Consider the following 23,214-nt stretch of genomic DNA (forward strand, 5'->3'; position numbering starts at 1 on the left):
ACACACACACACACACACACACGGGTGCAGTTGTAGTGAATTACTGAGGAACATCTCAGAGCATGATGAAGCTTTTTTTATGCATCATAAAAAAGAGGTTTTGAACAAATACTCATGTATGTACAGATATGTGAGACCTCACTTTCTCAAACACGGTTAATAATTATTTACACGATTATGGGAACAATCATTATCACGATTATTTCAAACGATTGCGATGTTCAGTCGGCAGATTCACAGCGAACCAATCAGAAGGAGCGTTGATGATGACGTACAGTCAAAATAGGTGATTGTGTGTGTGTTTGACTGCTCTTTTTTTAATAAACAACAATTACAAATTCCCACTTCTGGTGAGCAAAGACCTTCAGAACTCCACATGCTTTCACATTAGAGTCTAGATTTGACACTAGTCGCTTTTTTTTGTCTGAATACTTGCTAAATATAGTAGAAAAACTCGCTAAGTTGGCAACATGGGAAGTCAGACAACACTACAACATTAAAAGCATTACTGTCAGAATAAAAGAGATTTTGAAGTTATAAAAATGATATTTGTGGATATTAAATTTGGAAAATCCCAATCACACAAATTATTTTTGGTCTACCTCTGTGATTATCTCAAGAGTTACCTTGTTTTTTGATTTTTATGAAAGCACAGGATAGTTCTTATCCAAATACACTGTACAACAGGAACACAAAAAAACCTACAACTGCTGTTTATTTTTGGGTTTCAAGGAACAAAAAATTGTTGGGAACCACTGGATAGCACGTAGAGGATAAAGAGGCGAGTGGAGAGTGGTGAGAAGCATGGGTGATGAAAGATCTGAGCGTACATATGACAGTGCATGTGGCCGGATGAATGAAATATGGATGAAATGTATCATTTATGATGCGAACACTCGCAATAAAATATTAATAAAGATAAGTAAAATCAAGAGGAAGTGAGAGGTTTCGATAAACACGTGTCCCAAGTCGACCTGAAGGTCAAACAAGCACTAAAGGCCTGATACTGTGTCGTCTCAGCCTGCATCAACCAATCACTCGTGGTTTTATCACCTGCAGGTTGTGATGATGGTAGTTTGTTTTTTTTAATCACAGTGCCGTGCTCTGGTTTTTAAAATCGTTCTACGTGTTCTACGAGTGTACGTTCTACGATACATTACGCAGAACATACGGGGTCGTTCTTCTGCAGCCTTTCCACAGATGATTAGCAGTGATGTAAGTCACACAACAAAGAGAATACGTGATTACCCGGTGATAAATGAAATGAGCACAGCTTTGCATCTCACCTATATCGTCAGAATCAGCAGGCACTCGGGGAAAAAGAGGGAGAAACAGAAGAAGAAGAAGGCACTTGCCCCACTTGGAAGATGACAACTGCCTGCACTGTAGCCAACTGGGTCCCTGAGTTCTCTCTGAGCACAGGGGAATTAATTAGGCACTTGATGATCGGGGAACTGAGGCAGAATAATAAAAAAGCATCACAATCTCTCTTTCTGCTTCCTCCGTCCTTTTGTCCCACACAACCTGTAATGATTGTCACACCCGAGGACTGGCTCTTATCATCGATACCCACCTACTAGGAAAAAGATTCCACCACTGAGCAGCTAATGGGTGCAAGGTGTAAAAAGAACTCCCACTGTGCACTGCTGTAAATCACAGAGCCATTACATGGGCGATGAGTGCCGGGGAAACATGGGCACAGATAGTTACCACAGCCTCACTTCTCTGCCGTGCGTGTGCAACACTCAACGGCTTCTGTGTCGCATCATCAGGAAGCAGGAACCACAGGTGCTGTGAGACATTTTCCACACGCTCTCACTGATGAGATCATTTCAGGAAACACATTTCCCTCCACGCTTCTTTGATTCTCTGTTCATTTTCTGTGTTGGATGGAGTTGGCTGAAGGTTGCCATCACTTTATAACTAACAGGAGTAGAGTAGCAAGACTCGTCTGTCTGTCTATCTATTGTCTACCTACCTACCTTCCAACCAACCAACCAACTAACCAACCACCAACCAACCTACATACCAACCAACTACCAACAAACCAATCAACCTACCTACCTACCTACCTTCCAACCAACCAACCAACTAACCAACAACCTACCTACATACCAACCAACTACCAACCAACCAACCTACCAACTGCCAACCTACCTACCAACCAACCAACTAACAACCTACCTACCTACCTACCTACCTACCAAACAACCAACTAACCAACAACCTACCTACATACCAACCAACTACCAACCAACCAACGGCGCCCATTTCAGGCCCAGTTCTTTATCCATGAATTCTGCAAATGAACAACACAACAATGTAAATAACACAACAAGCAGCTATCTGTCTACAGACTTCACTCCCAAAATCCACACAGGACTGAGGCAGAAAAGACTCCACTGTCGTGTTTGTTTCTGCAACGCCGTCAACCCTACCGTCCATGCCCCGCCCACTGCTCCACTGACTCCCAGAGAAGCTGAGCTTCCCTGGAAGTGACGCTAATTGATTCCTCTGATAAACTGAAGCAGTATGACGTGCAATTACCCGTCACATGAAGACGATGGAGCCACACACCACTAAAACCACCAAAAAAAGTGAAAAAATTGTGTAATATTACAACTTTATTTACTCATTTTCAGTATGGCCCTAACAGATTTTTGGTGAAAACCCACATTGCTCTGGCACATGAGACTTTGTGTTGTGAGATGCAAATGTTTGATGTGAGCGGACTCTGTTGCATTCATGTTCCCCGCGATTCCCCAATGACCAATTTGTTTTTATGTCTACCGCAGCAGCAGCAGCAGCAGCAGCAACAGCAGCAGCAGCAGCAGCAGCAGTAAACTGCACCGATGACAGCCGTTGAATCCTGCTTCCTTTTCAAGAGACAGAACAAAATGTGTTATGTGAACTGCAGTGAGAGGAACTGTCAAAGCTTATTAGAGAGCATTTTTCTTTTCTTTTCTCCAAACAGTGGAAATGTGATCGTTTGTATGCACATGTTTAACTCTGCTTTGAAACGGAGGATCATGCTGCTGGTGATGGTGATTTGTGACAGGCAGGACGGAGCCTCGAGGGGCTGATTGCTCCCCGGGCTCGGCCCTCGCATCTACTACCACGCCTGAGAGAACACTAAAGGAAGACTGTGGATTAACCTGTCAATGACACTCTGAGGAATTCCTCCAGTGTCTATTTGCTGCCATGTTGCTGCCAATTACAGTGAATGGCTGGGAAATCATTGAAAAGCTCTGTATAAGACTTTTATATTCATGAGCACGTGTCGGTGTGTGTGAACAGCGCTGGTTCTCGTCAATATTTCAAACGCAGAGAAGAGTAAATATTAGTCTGTGATGCAGCGGCGGCGTGTTGTTGTTCTTCACCACTGACAGACAGACAGCGTTTCATGTTGGAAATCGCCCTGAAGCCACACAGTGACAATCTGAAGGCAGCTGGAAACACAAACAATAAAATGAACAACTGCTTATTCCCAGAAAACAAGAGATTAACTTTAGCTATGTATTAATCATTATGTAGAGAAACCTAATAATAAAGTAATGTGCTTATATGAGGGTTTAGGATCCTGCTTATAATGGAATAAACTGCTATTTGTTATAATAAACATTAATCAAGTGCAGTGTTTCCCAAACTTTATATTTGGGTAAAAAGATCAGTAAATTATATAAATCTTGACAAAAGTAGCCATACCTGAAACATTTAATGTCATTTTGAATTTGTAAATCAATTAAAACGTCCTTTTATGCGTGTTATTTGAAACATATGCACAACAATCTTGACTAAAACGTTTGGAAAATTCTGCAATTTTGTTTTGGGGACAAATGTGTGACATTAAAGTGAAGAAACTTGCCATGAAACCTGTCGTTTACTATTGAATTAGTGAAATTTTGTAAAAAAAAAATACTGGCACTGGACTCACATTAAAATTAATTAAAAACAAGTGTATAATTCAACAGTTACGGTCATTGTTTTCATTTGAAACTTTGTTCCTGTTCATGTAATGATATTCTATAACTATTATGGAACCCTAATGTCATAAATTTTGCATTTTGTCCTCAAGCTTTGAATTAGAAATGACCAAACTGCAGTTACATGCGGTCAGGTCATAAAAATTAATATTTCAGATTAAAAGCATGTGGATTGAGAATACTACCGTAGATAGAAGTGTAGTAGATATATCAGCTCTGGTGCAGATGGATAATTACTATGTGCAAATGGTTTCAGGTGAAATCTGTGTGTGTGTCTGTAAAGGGCGAAGAATTGGAAAATCCAGTCAAGCAGTGAGAAGTGACTTAATAACAGAGGCACAGATGAATTGGCTGGTAAACTGCACACATGCAGCCAATGAGCAAAAGCAAGAAGAGCAATTTTGAAGGGAAATAGCAAAGCTGAGATTCTCTGAGCTGCAGAATCTTAGCTGCCACTGGCCTGTTTTTTAAAAGCAGGTGCTGTATGTGAGACACAGTGTGTGAATGCGCGCGTGAATCCATCCTCGCCTGTATTAATAACAATCCGCTGTTTCTGTGTCATGTCGTCAGGCTGATTGTGCAGCAAAGTACCGGGATGAAAAAGAAAGAATGAATCCTTCAGCTCGTGTCAATGGTTGGATTTAACCTGGATGAAACGAGCAGCAGAAGCTGCCGCTGCAGTCATGGAGACAAAGAACCCCTGCACATGCACGACTCTATCATCTCTCTGGTGATTTAACACATGAAAGCTAAGCAGGAAATTTGAAACACACATGACTAGTGATCTGCCTCTGTATTTAGTTATATTAATAACAGACAAGCATTTTATCTTAAAGTACAGTTTCACACAAGTCACTTTTAACCCTTTAACACCGAGCGCATCCCAGAAAACACACTTTGCATTGCCGTAATTTCACAACGGTTTGTGCTATCGGAGAAATTCCAATGATTTCTGAAGGCTGAGAAGTTGCACGTCAACAGCCAACGCGTGGCTATCCCGGTAATTTCCCTCGCACTGTTGCAGGAAGCCGGCACACGGCACCATCAAGAGTAACTTCTAAAGCTTTGTGTCCAACATTTATGCGTGTTGGAATCTTTGCTGAATATAGAAGAGTCAAAAGAAGAACAAACAATTTGAATACTGCACCTATAGGTTCCCCTTTCCATCTTGGCATAATCTGGTGGCAGTTAAAAAAGAGCGGGCGGATATACACTAACCAGCCACTTTATTAGGTACACCAGTTTGAAAGCTTGTTAATGTAAACAGTGACGTGGCAGCAAATCAATACATGTAGACGGACATGGTTGACATGTACAGAGGGTCAGATTGAGGAGGACAGGTGATTTTAGTGACTTTGAACGTGACTTGGTTGTTGTGCAGAAACTGCTTATCCACTGGGATTTTCCTGCACAAAAATAATGGTCAAAAAATGAGAAAATATCCAGTTAGTGGCAGTTTTCTGGGCAAAGAAACACAGCAGGAGAAAACTACACTGAGTGCCACTCCTGCCATGTTATCAGGTGTCAGGTGTACCTAATAAAGTGGCCAGTGAGTCTAAAGGAGAGTCAGACAACAAAGACACTTAAAAATGTGTGAATATTGGTAGAGAGTTTCAGAGATGGCGATATTTATTGAAATAATCTGTCACAAATGAAGTGCGCGATTCTTTACAGTGTCTGTGGGAGTGACAACGCCAATATCTTAGTTTTTAATAACTTTGAGATGGCAAGAAACTCCACTATCAACTCTTTCTTTTTCTGCTTTTATCCAGAAATGAAGGACTTCAAGGATTCAGGGGTTTTTGTCAGAGATTAAAAAATGCAGTGAAATGAGAAGGGAGCTCTGTGGAAACTGTGCAAACGGAACGGAATAAAGAATAAAAGTCTAATGTAAAGTTACATTTATAATATAATAAAAATATAAAAATCCTGTAGAGTCAAGGCTGAAGCTTATTTTCACTAATGCATAGCTGATGCGAAACAGTCAAGCGTCTTAGTTTCCATAAGACCCCGGAGGACATGAAAGCAACTCGACGGTGAGGAAAACAACACATTTACAGTCACGTAGCTTTTCCACACGGGTGAAGTCGGACTTGAAAGAATATTAAACCGTTATCCTCTCGCGGTTCATTATCACCAACACACCGTGTCAAACGCTCGGCCTCAGATTCACACGCTTCAGCAGAGAGGGGGCATACGTGGCTAATCAGTCTCCAGTTTGCACGTGATGGCTACCGCCGTGATGGATGGCTACCCAGGGAAGAGGTGATGGAACAATAATTACACTGTCAGCTCCAGTTGACCTATTGATGGCCACCATGTCTACACGGAGGAATGTTCAAATTAACGAGCAGTTCGTCTCGTACACGTGTTTAAATGGACGGATTAAAAATGCATAAAGGGATAACTGGGGGGAAAGGAGGGGGGGGGGGGGGCAGTATGATCATATACGGAAATGAGTGTTGTATTCATGTCATTCTCACAAAATCATCACATCAACGTTTTTCAAAGCTGCAGTCGGCAGAATCTGTCCCTCTCTGAAATAAACTCGTCTAAATGTGTTGTTCAGAGTCGTTATTGAAGGTTTTCGGTGGCACCGAGTCAAAGAAACGGGGCTGCCAAATTCTTTAGTTTGTGAACGGCTGACGTCGTGAAAACAAGACTTATAGAGAATCGATATGAACACGAATGCTGGTGTTTTGGCCATTACAGTACACTGTGGAATCCATTTGAACTTAATGACACATTTAAAACTGCTTTTTTCAGCTTTAAAATCCTCATGCACTTTGCTTTATTTTGTTTTTTTGGAATAATGCAGGGATTTTGATTTAGACAACCACCAACCCATTCAATACATTCTTGTGCATGGAAGGTTAGCAGCTACCTTTGCCTGTAGCTCAACATTGTTAGAGAGAAGGGGGAATATAATCTGAAAGAGTGCAAAATGGAAACTTGCTTGTGAAACCACCCAAAAATAAGTTGTTTACAGCTTAAAAAGCAAAAGTAACTTGCTCTGTCGGCTCCCTTCACAAAACTCTCGGCATATCTTTGACAATCGTGGTCCATTGAGGGAAAACTCTTCCAGGCTGCAGGGGATTTTTTTTGGTATAATAGGGTATAAAGAAAATGTCTTTCTGCCAAGTCATGTCTCGCTCTCCTTCCTTATACATCCATGAATGAAGCAGATGTGATATATATATATATATCCACGAGCACTGCCTCGGGAAAAAAAACACTATCCATTTGCATTATGGATGAGAATGGGGTATATGAAGCAAAAAAACATGTGTAGGGGTGGAAAGTTAGTTTCACTTTTTTTGCTGGCACTTTGTGAATGTATAATATTCAACCGGGGGAGTAAACTCTTAAGGCAAAGAAACACAGTGTGAATAATGCAGAGGTAAATAAATAATAATAAAAATGAAACTTCCACACGGTCTCAATAGAGAATTCAAGAAGTAGTGCATCAAAAAACAGTGGAAATGATGGAGCCAACTGTCTGTGTACCTGTCTACCTACCTACCAATCAACCAACCAACCAACCATCCAACCAACCAGCCAACTAACCATCCATCCATCCAACCTACCATCCATCCAACCAACCAACCATCCAACAAACCAACCATCCATCCATCCAGCCAACCATAAACCAACCTACCTACCAATCAACCAACCAACCAACCAACCAGCCAACCAACCAACCAACCAATCTGAATCCCTGTTTTGAAACCTCTAGAAGCATATTGATGTTTTGCAAAGAGGAAAACATTTTTACAAAATTGGCATCACTTTCTATCGAAAAAGACCAGATTGAGTCCATTAACTCGTCAGGAAAAAGATCACTGATGTTATAAATCAAAGTTATGAAGTATAGACGATTGTTTTCCATGACTCCATCCATCCATTTTTTTTTTTAAATATATGGTCTATGATCCTTCCATAGAAGGTCATGCACCTCCTCCTGTTTGAGTCCATGCAGACTGTACATGCTTCCTGTAGCACAACACAATCCAGTCCAGTCAGTGCTACAATGTTTTCTTGGTCAAAACAAACCAAGAAGAAAACTTGCAGGTCGGTTGGCACCCACACTTTAACAACTCTGCACTCCAAGTCTATCCATCCATCTAAAACAGGGAAGTCCTGGTGAGAAACTGCTGCTACCACATGGAATCTGGGGATTGAGTGCATGGAACCATCGTTTTAATATAAAGTGAACCACCAACATGTACATGTACGTGTGGAAATGCAGAGTGGCTCTCCACAAATGTTGGAAAATGTCGTGTGCACCTCCAGAAGCTTGTGACATTTACCTTCACCTGCTTTTTATTAACATATCTAGAGAAGAATATTTAAGGACTTGCACAGGAAACACAGATTGATTTGTCAGTGTTTGCCTTCTACTGTTTACTCGGTCTCATCAATAGGTGAAAAAGACCAGACCCACAGAGAGATCTAAAGCCGTTTCCATCAGCTGGAGGTCAAATGTGTTCCCTCTCCTTCTCCCACATACTGAACTCTGACCGATCAGAGCATCTCCTGGTTTCCTGTGTCGCACTTTGAATGTGAAAGGAGAGAATCTCCACCGGGTTTGGAAAGTGAGGAGGTAAGAGCACAGCAGAACACAAATAAAAGTGTGTGTGTGTGTGTGTGTGTGTGAGAGGTGGATATGTAATAAAGCCAAATCAAAGCAGTAAATCTTAAGACCGAGTCCATTAGGTTAGAGTCTGCCAGCAGCAAATCACATGGTTTGACCATCGGGCTTGTTGTACACATGTTGTCGGCTCGTTAGTGGATCGATCACACTTCTCATTAGTACACCTGTCATGAGCTGCTAATTTGTGCTCTTCCGGAGTCAGAATTGAATTTCCTCACCTCTGTATTGGTCTCATGGTTCATCTGAGCAAATGAAGCTCATGTGCAGCTCGTGAACTTTAGTTACCCATTGTTATCCTTCAATACGACACTGTTTACACCAGCGTGACACAATCAGACACACAACACACGACACACTCTGGTACCCCAAGGGAAGGGTAACGAAAAATGGAGCCATTGGGGACGGGTTATTTCGGTGCCATTCCTCATGGAAACGCCAAGAAAATGGACCGTACTAAACCGGACCGTTCCACTCGGTGGAAACACACCACGAGACACACTGGAGCAAATTGATTGTTCGACAGAGAATCTTCACAGGAGGGACAAACACAAATATGACTCCAGGGTGAGGATCAGCGAGATGGAAGGCGTCTGAACTGGAAACGGCGATTTTCCGTTGGGAGCATTCATGCTAACTGTGCACTAATCCTCTTTCTTGGAGCAGTTTATGAATAAAACATGAGCAAACATCAGCTGTTACATCTCAAATCAGATAATGTAATCACTCCTCGGCCTCTTCCTACCAAGGGACGCGAGTGCGACATGAAAAAGTGGCGGCGGATAACCCAATGTTGCTTATCCTGCCTTTCATATAAAATACTGATTAGTGCTAAGCCGTCTTCTCAAGCTATTGATTTGTCCAAAGAATCTTATTATAACACTGTTCGACTACGCCGTGACAATTTCTCCTGATAATGTGAATCAAACCTTTGTGAAAATGCCACATTTTTAAAACCGTGACTTTTTGGCCACAAATGGCCTCTTATTACCTTCAGTCATGTAAAAATGTTAAAGGACACCAGACACATAAAGTGTTTTATCCTCCATACCTCGGTGGAAATTTGCAAGGCAGATAAACCTTTATCTTTCCCGTGTAAAACGGCATTAAGCAGATGACCTTAATAGACCCCGAGGCAGCGCTTTGGGCTATGTGGAGAAATCAAGCTCTTTAGTTTGGAGGCTGCTCAAGGTTGGTTTATCTGTATGTGTGCAACAGTATGTAGAGATTTGCACGGAGACTCAGCAGCTCTGAGTTGATGGCGCAGGCATCCGTGACCGTGGTCACATCTCATGATGTCTGCGACCCTGTGGATGTGCACGGCCGTGGCCAACAGAGGGAATTAATCCTCTGGACATGCACCATGTAAGCCCCATCAGTTCACACCCACTGCCCAGAGCACCACACAGAAACACCCACAAAGTTAACGGTCGAGACGGCTTTTGGTCGAGTAATATATATGAAAAATAAACAGTGAAGAGGCAAAAACTATTAACATTTTCTGGGTTTGAAGGATATTAATCGTCCAGAAAGCTACAGTTTCCCTCTTTCTCTTCTTACACACAGAACCAGGACTAAACTAAGATTTTCATGTATTCATTACAGTTTTAGTATCAGACCATTAATAGCTAGGGATGATTATTGTTTTAATTAGGTTGACTGATTTTACCAAATACTGATAGTGGTAGTGCTTAACGATACATATTGTTATCGTATGATATTGCATATTGTTTCTTCCGAAGCGTGACGTTAAGCGTGTTCTAAGTCAGTGAGCTACACTTTTAGTCACATTTCTATCTGACCTGCCAGTGCTGCAGTTCCATTAGGAGCAGCTGAAATGTCAGACATGCTGCACTGCCTCACATTAAGGGACAGCTGTATTTGTGTTTCATGAGGTGCCTGGTGTAATCGTAATCACCTGCCGCCAGCAGCTCAGTCATTATTAGAGGACAGTTGGGGAAGACAGCGAAATGCCAGCGAACATAACGTGAAATATGAAAATATAAAAAGTTGTGGTTTAACGGGGGAATAGCTAATGATCCCTGTCAAACATTGCGACAAAATCTCTCCAAGTTTTACGTTCATTATCCCCTAAAAATGAAGGACCGTTGTGTTTTTGTGACAGTAAAATGAGCCCTTTATATTTCACCGGGATCAGGTCTTTTGTCATGTAGTCCAGAAAGGACAAATCAAACAGTCCAGCAAAGGCTTTTTGTCTGTTTTTATTCTACTTTTTATTTAATATTTTTCCCAAAACACTTTATAAACTGAAACTGAAATTTCTTGAGAAGGGTTAGTGCATTTTCAACAATATTTATATTTTAACATATCCTCACTACAGACCCTTTCTTTTTTGATCGAGGTGTTTTTGAGAGTTGTTGAGGCTTTTTAGGTTCAATATTGTTCGGTATTTAGCTTAACAGCTAGCTGCTCGCTCTGCTAGCTGCTCGCATCACGTGTGTTGAACTGCTACAAGCTCTGTCACTGATGGGCTGGCAATAGGTAGCGCAACAGACCAAAATACAAAACTGAAATATTTCATGTCTTCATATAACAAGTTTCACCTATCTGTAACTGAAAAATACAACATTTAACAAATTCATCCTGGGGGCCATATTGGACCCAGTGGTGGGCTGGTTCTGGCCCGTGTGCCGTATGTTTGACACCCCTGTTTTAAACTGTTAAAAGTGACTTTGTGTGGTTGAAGTAAATTGGTTACACTTACTTTTCTTCTGAGGATTCAGACAGCCTAAACAAAGTCTTATTCCTAACCTCAACCATAACCAGATAATGTCTAACCCTAACTTTAACCCTAACCACATTTCAAATCCTCGTCCTAAACTAGTTCCTCAGAATGAGGTTCTGCCTCATTGGTACCAGGTTTTGGTGTGTACCATGGTCACATCAGTGCCATTTGTTCACTCCAGTGTCATTTGTTTGGAAACACTTCAGCTTTGTTTCATGGTACATTCATTTTTCAGAAGCTTCATCCACTGTTTAAGACGCCCGCCGCGACGACCTAGCTGCTGCGCAGGTTTCTTCCAAATGAGCTTTTGTTTTGTGGCTTGTTTGGAGACCGCTGCCTGCAGGTGGATGAGTTCCAGCAGGAAGTCTCTTTGTGTTGTAAAAGCGTGTTGATTCTCAGTGTGAGATCGCGCTCCTGTGGGCACCACAGCTCACCAGTTATCTCCACTGTGAGAGCAATTAGAGAGTTTCCCTTAAAAGAAAAGGAAAACGTGGACGGACGCCCTGAGCAAGTTCAACTTCAAACTTCTGTCTCAGCATTACAATACACTCATCATTTATGCATGGAGTGAACAATGAACTGTATGTGAGTTACAGGAGAGCAGCAGGAGAATTTGAGATAGCCCAAAAAAACTGCATATGTTGTGTCAAGGATGGCACAAGGATACATATCAACACTTTTTGACAGAACCTGCACTTAAGAAATGTGTTCTTGCAAATATAAGGTAAGAACATCCGTCATTTTCATGACAAATCTAACTATGACAAGTTTGTTCAAATACCACTGGTGCAAAATCAACACAAAATGGCTGTTCAACCCAATATGGCGGACTTAAGGCAAAGTCGTTATTGACTGTTTGGACCGCCCTGACATGATTAATATGTGTACCAACTTTCGTTCATGTGCGTGAAACGCGACAAAAAGTCACTTGATGAAAGCGGATTTTACATTTCCGTAAGCCCCTCCCACTTGATGGGGTCGCAGAAGTACCTCGCTTTCTTTGGGTATGTTCAGGCCTTCAAAAACGCAACTTATTTAGTGGAAAAACAAGACTAAAAATAATAATAACTCCTTCAGTTTAAATAGGGTCCTCAGCACTTTGTGCTCGGGTCCCAATTAAACATAATAAAATTGATTATATGGGCTCTGTTTTTGTGGACGGAGCTTGAAAAGCTCAGAACGTAGAGCTTTGCTAGCTGTGCGTGCTAATGCATCACAGTTATAAGCAACAGAACAAAAGTGAGGGACACTTTTTCGATGTTTTTAAACAGCCTGACCCTGAATCTACATTTACTTTAGATGATGATGATGAGTCAGCAGAAAAACAAAAACACTGCTGCAACTACAAGATGTTAGCCTGATGCTAACAGCAGTGCACGCTAATTTATCACAGTTATAAGCAGGAGAACAAAAGCAAGAGACATTTTTTTAACAGCCTGACCCTAAATCTACATCCCTTCATTTACTTTAGAGGACAATGAGTCAGCAGAAAAAAACACTGCTGCAACTCTAGGATGTTAGCCTGATGCTAACATTACTCCAACTTCAGCCAAAAAGTCAGCAGATATTAAGAGTTTAAACATGTTTGGCAAAAGCAGGAGATGCTGTACTTGGGAAAAGCGGATAGGGAATTTGTTTTGTAACTGGAGGGTTGCTGGTTTGAGTCCCCACCAGGACAAGGACTGAGGTGCTCTTGATCAACCATCTCCATTGCTCATTGTTCATCCACTTTGGCAACCCTCTTACAGAACTGCTCCGTGGGACGTTGTACTTAACGCCTGTGTTTGTTACTGTTGTCACGACCGCTTGACACGTAGCAAACTAAGTGCTAAGTGCGCCAAGATTGCTCTTTATGACTTTTTCATGATGTTCCTTATTGTTCTTCAGTGTGTGTGGGGGATAAATGACAGTATACTCACTACAGTAGACCACAGTACTCCACTGATTAAAAGTAGAAATTAGAAGACTCACTTGTTTTGGTGCTTTGAGCCCTGCAGGTGTGCATGATACTGTGCCACCGAGTTGAGTGTGACGCTGCACAGTTCACAGGTGTAGCTCCGCTTCAGACCTGGAATCACACAGAAACAAAACTATTTCATTAATCATTCTTAAAACAATGAATGGAAACTTGAGAAAATAATAGTTTTCATTATAGTGAAAACAAAATAAGGAAATAATCCTCCACCATAGCTGGACAGCCCCAGTGCATCATGCAGATACATTTGAGTGCTGTGCAGTATCATTTATTTATTTACTTGTGTGTGTGTGTGTGTGTGTGTGTTTGTGAGATTGGCTCAGCTGGTGATGGGGAGGCGAAAATCATTTGGAGCTGTGCAGACAATGAAATTTCATGCATTTCCAGTCCCAGAGAAAAACATTTCACAGCCGAGTGTGACAGCTGCTGCACCCTGTGTTTGACCTTTTTTCATGAGAAAGGAGAAATCATAATAATAATAATAATAATAATAAAAACAAAAAAATCACCTGTCTCAACTTCGTCTGCATCACTGCACCATCCATCATCGCACTGCGTCGGCCGGTGAAAGTAAACAGTCTGGTTTGGCCACTTAATAAGGTGATTATTGTGATAAAATAATATTCCACAGAGATACAATACTGTCTTCTGCTATAGTGTTATACAATCACCTATAACTTCAATTATATATTCTACATCCTGGTCCTTCTAAACTCGGATAAAACAGAACAACACAATACTTTCATTTTGTGAAGCAGGGGCTTCATGTGGCTCCACACAGCAGGTTTGCTATGGCAAGTAAGTAAGAAGGGGCGGAGGTGGATGAATGGATCATCTTTTAACTGGATGGTTATGGGATGGATCCCTGCCTGCATTAGTTTATGTGTCTCTGGGTAAGACACTTGTGTGAACGGTTAGGATAGATGTTTGATTAGCAGAAACACTACATTTCTGCAGTATGAGTGGGTAAAAAACGTTTTATTTTATTTTATTTGACCTTTATTTAACCAGGTATGTCGATTGAGAACCAATTCTCATTTACATTGACGACCTGGCCAAAAGGCAGCATAGACAGTCACACACTGTTTTACCTGCACTAAAACTGTGTCATCAAGACTAGAAAAGGATGCTATATAAATATAAACCATTTTTCATACTGAGATGAGTGAAAATGTGAAGTTTCTAAGGCCCATTGTTTTCACATGTCTACTTTTTCCTGATACTTGTGTTCATTTACATTTAAGTAAGCGACGTACAAGAGAGGAATAAGCTACATAGAAGAAGTCTTGGAAGAGCTGGGTTCTCAAGAGCTTCTTGAAGATAGGCAGGGACGCCCCTGTTCTGGTAGCGCTCGCTAAGTTATTCCACCAGCGTGGAACGACACTGGGTAACATTTTACATTGGTCCCCCCATGGACGGGTGCCAAAAATGGAACGTTAGGGCCAGTTATTTTGGTTCTATTCCTTACAGAAATAATACATACCGTACTAAACAGAACAATTCTCCACAAGTTATCTACCAATGCCAAGATACTTAAAAAAATATCTAAAATAATAATAATAATAATAAAAAAGTATCTAAAATAAAAAAATATCCAAAAAAAATAAAAATAAATAAAAAATAAAAAAATAATAATAATTAAAAAGGATACTTCCAAGAATTTAAACGGTTCTGATGTTCGTGACTGAAAAGGTGCTGCATGAATGTGTGAATCTGCTCTGTGAGTGGGTGACATTGAGGTGTCATGATGTATTTGTCAACACCCAAAAAAATGTAATAAGTCGCCTCCGAATTTAAAATTATTTGTCACCCGCGTCCTTGAGCGTCGCTGATGACGGCAGCGCCGTGAATGCTGCTGCAAATTATGAGCAACCTGCGTAATCGCTGTCATGTCGTACTAATCTTAGTGTGGTGTGAGTAACGCTCGCCTTGATTGCCCCGCTCTTACAATTGAGTTAAACCCCCTCCATAAATATGCCTCGCAGCAAAAGGCCAAGAGAGAATAAATGTCACCCCGCACTCATTGAATCACATTTCCATATTCTCTTCAATCAAATTCCTCCCGTACATGAGCGTTTATTCAAAATCACTGTGGCACCGCACAGCACGAGCTGCTGAGAGTGTTTTTATTTTCATTTTTCAGTCCAGACGCAGGTGATATTGTAGTGTGTAATGTTTGAATACAAACAAATGTCTGGCTGGTTGTTTTTCTCTTTCGATGAAAGCAGTCATCGCGTCACATAATGTGTCCCCAGTTGATGACATCATGAATTGACCCGATTCATACTGGAAACCCATTTTATACCACGTACAGTAAGTGCAAAATAACTGCTGCTACTTCCTGTCAAAACAATTTCATATATATCATTTAATATTTAGTTTAAGTACTTATTCTAGTACAATAAAACATAGACATGTGTTGAACAAATTGGGATTTCGGTGCAGAACCACCTTTGTCAGTGCAGTAATAAGGGATGGAGTTCATCAATGGTCAATTAATGCCAGGAAAGTGAAGAGAGCAGGACATGTGCTATGTTGCCTGGTGATTTCCACATACTGCACACAGAATTTTTTTTTTAATTCTTGTCCCCACCCACCTCTGCTCTGCTGCTGTATACGCACAAATGCTCCCAAACCCTTTTTAGATGGAAGACACAGCTAACAAATAATGTTAAAATAAAAGGCAGAATAACACCAATAACAACAAAAAAATCACTAAAGGTTGTGTATTATGCTTCTTAAGGGTTGATGTCAGCTGTTGTGTGAGTTTGGGTGGAGGGGAAATCTCTCTCTTTCACTTCCCTCCTCATCAAACGTACAATAACCGCTCTGTCAGTCCACCTGTCGCCACCACTGAGATTTCAATTTTGCACACTCGTCCCCAGACGCGGTCACGGGCTGACATTTAAGTTCCGCAGCAGGCTGGCGGGGGGGCGGGGGGGACGGGGGGGTTCTGGCTCTGCAGCGGCCATTTGACAGCCTGCTTCTCAAACACTTTTTGAAAGGGTGAAAGATTACCCAGCAGCCCCAGGTATCCATCACTGCCAGCCACCTGCGGCTCTTCCCACCCAGTGCTGCCCTGCATGAGCGATGGCTCTGCGGTGCTTCCCCTCCATCACATTTACTTCCTGCCTTCCTAGGCGTCGCCGGTGACTCATGTAAAAGTCGTTTGTTTTGGTTAACTTTGCTCCGAACGCAGACGAAGACGCGGGAGAAAAATAATCATCCTGCGGTGTCATTTATTTGGGACCAGTTGGAATGCTGTTAGTGTGAATCAGGAATGAGTTGTGGAGCTGCAGCGTATTCAAGAGAAATACTTCCACTGATCTCAGAATCACTGAGTGACACAAAATTATGTGTGTAAATTAAAAATTTTTTTAAAATAATCCAAATAACACAAATGGATAATTACCATCTGAACTTTGTGTGTTTGTTTACTTTGTTTGGCTGTTGTTATTATATCTGTGTTTATTTGGTGTTTTTTGCTATTATAACCTTTTTCTTTATACACTGTTGTTGTTGCTGCTGCATATTATTTCACTTTCACTTTTGACCAAGAAAGTTTGTGCTTTTTTCCGTTTAAAAGATCGAGTTCTAACTCAGTTAAGAGGTTTGAGGTCTGAGTGGCTTCACTTCTTTGACTTCGGTCGTTTACACCTTGTCTCCGCTAGACTCGGTGCGATCGGGGGTCGCAACATTCAGCCGCTCCAAGTTTGCTTTCACACTCGAGTGAAATGAACCAAACATATTCCCCTCCTCGCCTGAGGCGGCGCTGCATCAAGAATGACTGAAGGAGAAGACGAGACAAACGAGGAACAAGAAAACTGGCTCATCTGTTGGTAAATGCATTTGGTTCACTTGAAGTGGACCGAGACCTACGTCTTTAGGCGGACCAGAGTTCACTTACACAAATGAACTGGACTTTCCGAGCAAAGGAACCAGGATTCGATTTAGAAGGAGCTGGTGTATCTTTGATCTCTCAGCCCTCTGCTGTTTGTTGTTGGAGTTGATGTTACACCATAAATCTGATGTAAAACCTTTACATTTTTGGGACTCACTTCTCTAGTTTTTCCCGCTCTTGGCCGACTCAAGTCTCCGACTCAGTAAACTACGAGGACACGGTCACTGTGAGCTGCTCCGTGTCTCACACAGATTGGCGTTTCTCTCGTCGCCCCGCCGAGTTGAGTTATTTCATTTGCTCCGCAGTAAATCTGCGGTCGTCCTCTCGGCTAATTGAGACCTATTGCCTGAGCCGCTGGGAGGGAACACGGTGGCACAGTGACTGATCAGCAGCTCAGCCCTCCGTGTGGCCTGTTTGTGTGCGAGGAAAAAGGTGGTGCGGGTCCAGAGTTCACGCTAAATTAACCAGCAGCCATCTGCCCCGCTCAGATGGTGCAGGTTTACTTCATTCCCTCTCCGACTGTCGCCCGAGCGCCGGGGCTGAACAGAGCATATGCTGAATCTGAATCCAAATGAAATAAATTGTTGCAACAGCGGGGGACATTATAATGAATTACTGTGTGAAATGGAGCCGCGGAATGAAATCATCACTCAAAAGTTGAAAAAAAAGAATAAAATAAAATATGGAAAATGTGCAGTTAGTGGAGATTCTGCTCGAGCGATCTCGTGTTTAAATTGAACACTTAGTGTGCACCGGGACATGCTCTGCTCTTTGTTTCCTTGTGAAGAGGACGTTAATCAGCTCACTGTAATTTACTCGCCTCCGAGCCTGCTATTAAGGCAATAATAGTTCTATTTCAGGGTCAGGGGGAGTGTTGAATTACCACTGCGGGCAAGACGAGAGCAACAGCTCGGAAATTGCAACTTCAAGAATCTGCAGGAGGAAAAAAAAATGGCGAGGAAACCGGAAGGAAGAGTGAGAGAGAGAGAGAGAGAGAGAGAGAGAGACACGTTTTAAATCACATCCGCCAGAGGAGCAGCTCTGATTACAGCTGTGAAGGAGTCTGGAGAATCACAATTTGTCTTTGGGGTTGTTTGGCAGGTTTAAATTTAGTGTTTTGCTGTGAGAGCGGACAAAATCAAACACAATACATATATGTATATATATATATATATATATATATATATATATACACATATATATACATATACATACATATGTACAGTTGCATTCAGAACTATTCAACCCCCATTGCATTTTAGGTTCATTTACAGTCATTAAATGTAGGATTTAGTGTTAAATTTGGACAAAATCCTTGTAATCCTTGTTTAATTTAACTGTTTTAACTGTTCTTGTGTCATTTGTGTATATTTTGCCAATAAACCTATCATTTCCAGTGGGGATTGAATCATTTTGGTTGCTTTGATGGATAGAGAAGTTTCACCTATTTCTAACAGACAGTGAAAACAACCGGTCACCACAATTTCTAAGTGAAAACCCATCGATTACACTTCCTGTTCTTATTTCAAAGTAAAAGCACTCCAGAGCGTTTGCAGTGTTTTAAATTTAAATGACGGATGTTTTTCAAAGGCAAACCTTCTGTAAAACCTTGCAGAACATGCTCATTGTTGTCAGTGAGCTACTCTCAGGTCACATGACGGTAGTGACCAAACCAACTCCTCAACTCTCCATGTGAGGGAACTACGGTGGCCTTCACATACCAGACAAGGTGTCTTTCTTCTCTGTTTTTGTCACAAGTTTCCACTTCCGACTGCAAAACACAAACTCTGCTGCTGCTTTGTCCTTTGGGGCTTCTGTAGAAGACGGTCGCCACCATAATGCGAGGCAACAAACACGTACACAAACAACATATATTCAAACCTCCGATAACCTGGATCTTTGAAGGTGACATAGACCGGAAGCTCCAATTAACGCTGCGTTTGTGTGTGTATCTGCGTCATTACCTCGTTTATGAAACCCTAAAGTTTCAGAACAAACAGTTCAGCCACTGCTGAGAAAATAGTGTTGTATTGTTTTCCTGGGCTCTGCGAAGCGGATCGACACTTCCTTAATTTGATGTCGTCATCAGAAATCCTCACCACCGTAGCGCCTCCCGGTGCGGGCACTAGTCCGGGCACATCCGGTTGCGTACATTCAACCGCAGAAGAAGAAGAAGAACTAGTCTCGTTGTAGCTGCTGAGATGCAGAGCATCCACCGTGCCAGAGGGGGAGCTGTGTATCTGAGAGCTGGCCTATCTATTACGTCACTTCCAGGTACCTGGCCAATCACAGGACAGTTGTAAAGCTCTCGTTGGCTGGCCAATCACAGCAACTGTTTGGTCTGAAACAGCGTGGCTGACGAGAGCGTCAGTGAGGAGATATTTTGATCGGCTCGTTTGCAGCGATTAGGAGGTTTTTAATCATGAAAACAAGTTATTATATGTAAGTAGACCTCCATAACTAACATATATGTGTGATACAAGCATTCTATGTCGCCTTTAAGAGTTAAGGACAAAGCCATCAACAGCAGTAATAAAGTAAGTGCAGGTGTTGCAGCAGAGTCAGAGATGGATCGAGGATCAGCACTTTCACACCCTTTTCAAACAGCTTTCACCGTGGCAACATCCTGTGTCTCTCCACATGAAGAGTGTTCTCCCTGCACATGAGAGGAGCTGCATCACCACGAGAGCCACTTTGTGAATGTGTCTGGCCTGAGATCATCTTCACATGCAGCAGACGCAGAGCATACGTGAAGTATAATGGACCGTTCCTCTGAAAGCCTGGCGTTCAACTGGGCTCCATTTTCAGTGGTGTATGAGCGCATATTGCCAATTCATCCAAAGAGGAAAAGTAATTCCTGTTTTATATCGAAGTCTGCACAAAAAGAAGTGATTTTTATCGAGCCTATAACAAATAAAGTGTCTTTAAAGACAACAACAATTAAGTTAATTGTCTACAAAGACAATCGCGGCGGTAAATTCTCCTCCACTGAAGTTGGCCCCGCTTCTTTTTTTTTAAATATTATAATCAATCACAATCATCTTAAGCGGCGCCGAGCACAGCAGAAACCTGCAATATAGGAGACGAGAACACAATATCACAGAAAAATACAAGATGCTATTTTACAAGATTATACCAACTTTTACAATCTATATCTCAAACTACGCGGCTGTTCTGCTCAATTATTCTGCGATGACCCGATACAAACAGAGAAAATCCAGTGTCTTACAAGCTCAGTTAGCTGTTGTTGTCAACAGACTGGTGCGCGTGACACAAATGTAAGTTTACTGGAAGAAAAGCAGCGGTGAACGCCCAGATGAAGCTAATTGACATGATGTGAGGTGAAGCCTTTTGTTAAGTGTCTACAATCAGTGTTTTTTCTTTGGTACATGAGCTCCTCTCAGCCCCGAGCAGCTTCTTGGCATATGGAGCTTATGTGATTTTAACTCACTAACTATGTATAAGAGCCTCACTGAAAACTCTGAAAGGGTTCAGTGGAGAAATGGAGGTTTATTACGTGCAGTGAGAAGTGGAACAATCTCCGTTTCTGAGATTAACTCGGACGTCTTTTCTCCTCGGAGATGTTTGGAGTGAAAAAAACCCCCAAAACTTCACATTTTTGAATGCAACGCTGTAAATCACAGGAGTTTTTTTTAGTGACAGCAACTTAAACACAAACAGAATTTGACGGATGCACTATGGTTTTCATACAGGTTTATGAATATGCACATTATTTTTCAGCGGTGGTCAGTCATCCTGTCAACATTTGTGTGTTAGACATTTGTTTGTTTTCTTTTGCCAGAGAATTTAGAAATGAAATCAAATAAGATGTAAATAGAGCAGAAACAAAAGCAGGGCCGGTCCTGGACATCTTGGGGCCCGCAGCATTATAGATTACATCTGTGTATGATTCGTTGAGAAGATTTTAAAACGGCATTAATTCTGACACTGAGACAGATTAAGGTCCCAGTTACAGAAATAAACTGATAAATACATTTATTTAGAATTCTAACTTTTTAAAACTTGAGTTATCTAAACATGATTACTATCATTGCCATTCTCATTTTTTCCTTTCACCCCAACCTGTCTAGGCAGATGGCCGCACAGCTTTGAGAGTGGAGTTTTTTTCTCTCCACTGTTGCCTCTGGTGTTTGTTTATTGTGTGAATTGTTGTGTTTTCTCTGCTCTGATGTTGTCTTTGTACAGAGCCTTGAGATTTCACACTATACAGATAAAATTGAGTTGAAATTCTAGCACTACTCGACTCGGCAATGGCGACCACATTTCCAGACATGTCGGGGGTTTCAAAGAGACAGTATGCTCATCTTCTTGGTCCACACTTCCCAAATTAAAGGGGGCACCCGGATTTGAACCAGGGACCTCTTGATCTGCAGTCAAATGCTCTACCCCTGAGCTACACCCCCATACACCCCCCTTACCTGACTTGCACATCGCATTCATTGGACAGCAGAAACCACTGTGTGTATAAAACACAATCATGTTGATGCCTCCCTGACTTGAAGCCTCTTCCACTCCCTCTCTGCACCTGAACCTCACTCGTTGGAGATTTGATGAGTGCAATTGCCTGGGGCCCTGAGCTCAGACCTCAGGGACCCCTGGTTACATTTGCCCCAGGCCCTCAAAGTCCCTTGAAACCCTTTAGGCAGGTTGAAAAAGTTTGTGTGTGTGTAACTTAACTCAAACTGCCAGAATCAGGTCCAGAAAGCTGAACTTGAGTCAGTAAAGATGAAAAACGTGCTCTTATTGTGGCATCTCTGCTACAGGAACATGCACCGAGTCCAGTTTACGTCTTAAATCTCACCCAGAAGTAAAAGTCATCCTCTCTCTGAACAGTCCTCCACAAAAATTATCCTTTTAAGAATTCTGAGTCCAGCACTAAAACCGAAAAGTGCTGAAAACACAAATCAATCCTTGTAAAAATGCACTTTTATAGCCCACACCACCTCAGATTTACAGCTCCAGAGAGTTTCATGTGCTCTGACCACAGCGCGGGCAGCAGAGTGTGGAAAACACATCATTGCTTTGGCTCCGTTTCACTTCCCATCACTATTTTCTCCACACACACACACACACACACACACACACAGACACACACACGGTGCGTTTAATGATCGCAGGTAACTTGTCACAACACAAGGAAACGGAGTCGCAGACAGAAGCGGGACGTTCCCTCACATCAGTATGTTAGCAGAGAAAAACAAACAGTTACTCGAGCTGTGTCAAGTACAGTGACGCGCCGCGGCTCATCTGGAGGAGGACGACTCTGTTCTGCACCAATCAGACGTCTCTGTTACACTTTCACTTGTCAAGAAAAAAAGAACCGCACACCAAACCTTTAGGTGAAAGCAAACACGTGATGACAACATTATGAAAGGGTTCAGATCCCAGAGGAAAGCCACTGTAATCAATTTGTTTTTCCGGCACCTCCTGTCTATACTTTGCATTATTGAATATATAATAACATCCTCTCTGGCGAGGATTAAAGTGATTAGAGGATCAATCTAGTGTCAGCTGCTGCTGCTGCTGCTGCTGCTGGAAATCACAGTGGGTAAAGTATAAGCATACTTCAAGTCACTGTGATTAATAATATTTATGATTTACTTTAGACTTAACAGTAAACGACCTAACGTGGAACTTAATAAGGGATAAAATGGACTTTAATTAGTCATTTAAATTAGAAAAAGTCGTATGAAACATATCCCGTCTCTTCAACAAGGCAAGTGTATTTGTATTGCACTATTCATACACAGTCAACTCAAAGTGCTTAAGGCATTAACATTAGAACTAAAATAGACCTTAAAATCATAAAAGACAACAGTGGGATTTTGAGAATTTAAGAAAAAGCTGCCGTGATCAATGATGATGTTTTCAGGCCTGATTTAAGTGAGCTGACGACAAGTGTTCAGGACGTTTGTTTTGGTTCTGAAACACACAAGA

The 23,214-nt window shown here is 41.7% G+C and overlaps 1 protein-coding gene and 1 non-coding gene across 2 annotated transcripts in view; both read right to left on the reverse strand.

Annotated features, from left to right (window-relative positions):
- zmat4a (zinc finger, matrin-type 4a) overlaps nucleotides 1-23,214 on the reverse strand; it is a 128,212-nt gene that overhangs the window by 7,839 nt on the left and 97,159 nt on the right. Inside the window, exon 6 of the mRNA XM_058635366.1 lies at nucleotides 13,352-13,448. Within this exon, the coding sequence (XP_058491349.1) occupies nucleotides 13,352-13,448 (97 nt within the window). The remainder of the gene's footprint in view (nucleotides 1-13,351; nucleotides 13,449-23,214) is intronic.
- trnac-gca (transfer RNA cysteine (anticodon GCA)) lies at nucleotides 21,609-21,680 on the reverse strand. Its single transcript has one exon. It is a non-coding gene; the product is annotated as a tRNA-Cys (tRNA).

This window comes from Solea solea, chromosome 8 (genome assembly GCF_958295425.1).
Source record: "Solea solea chromosome 8, fSolSol10.1, whole genome shotgun sequence".
Taxonomy (NCBI): domain Eukaryota; kingdom Metazoa; phylum Chordata; class Actinopteri; order Pleuronectiformes; family Soleidae; genus Solea; species Solea solea.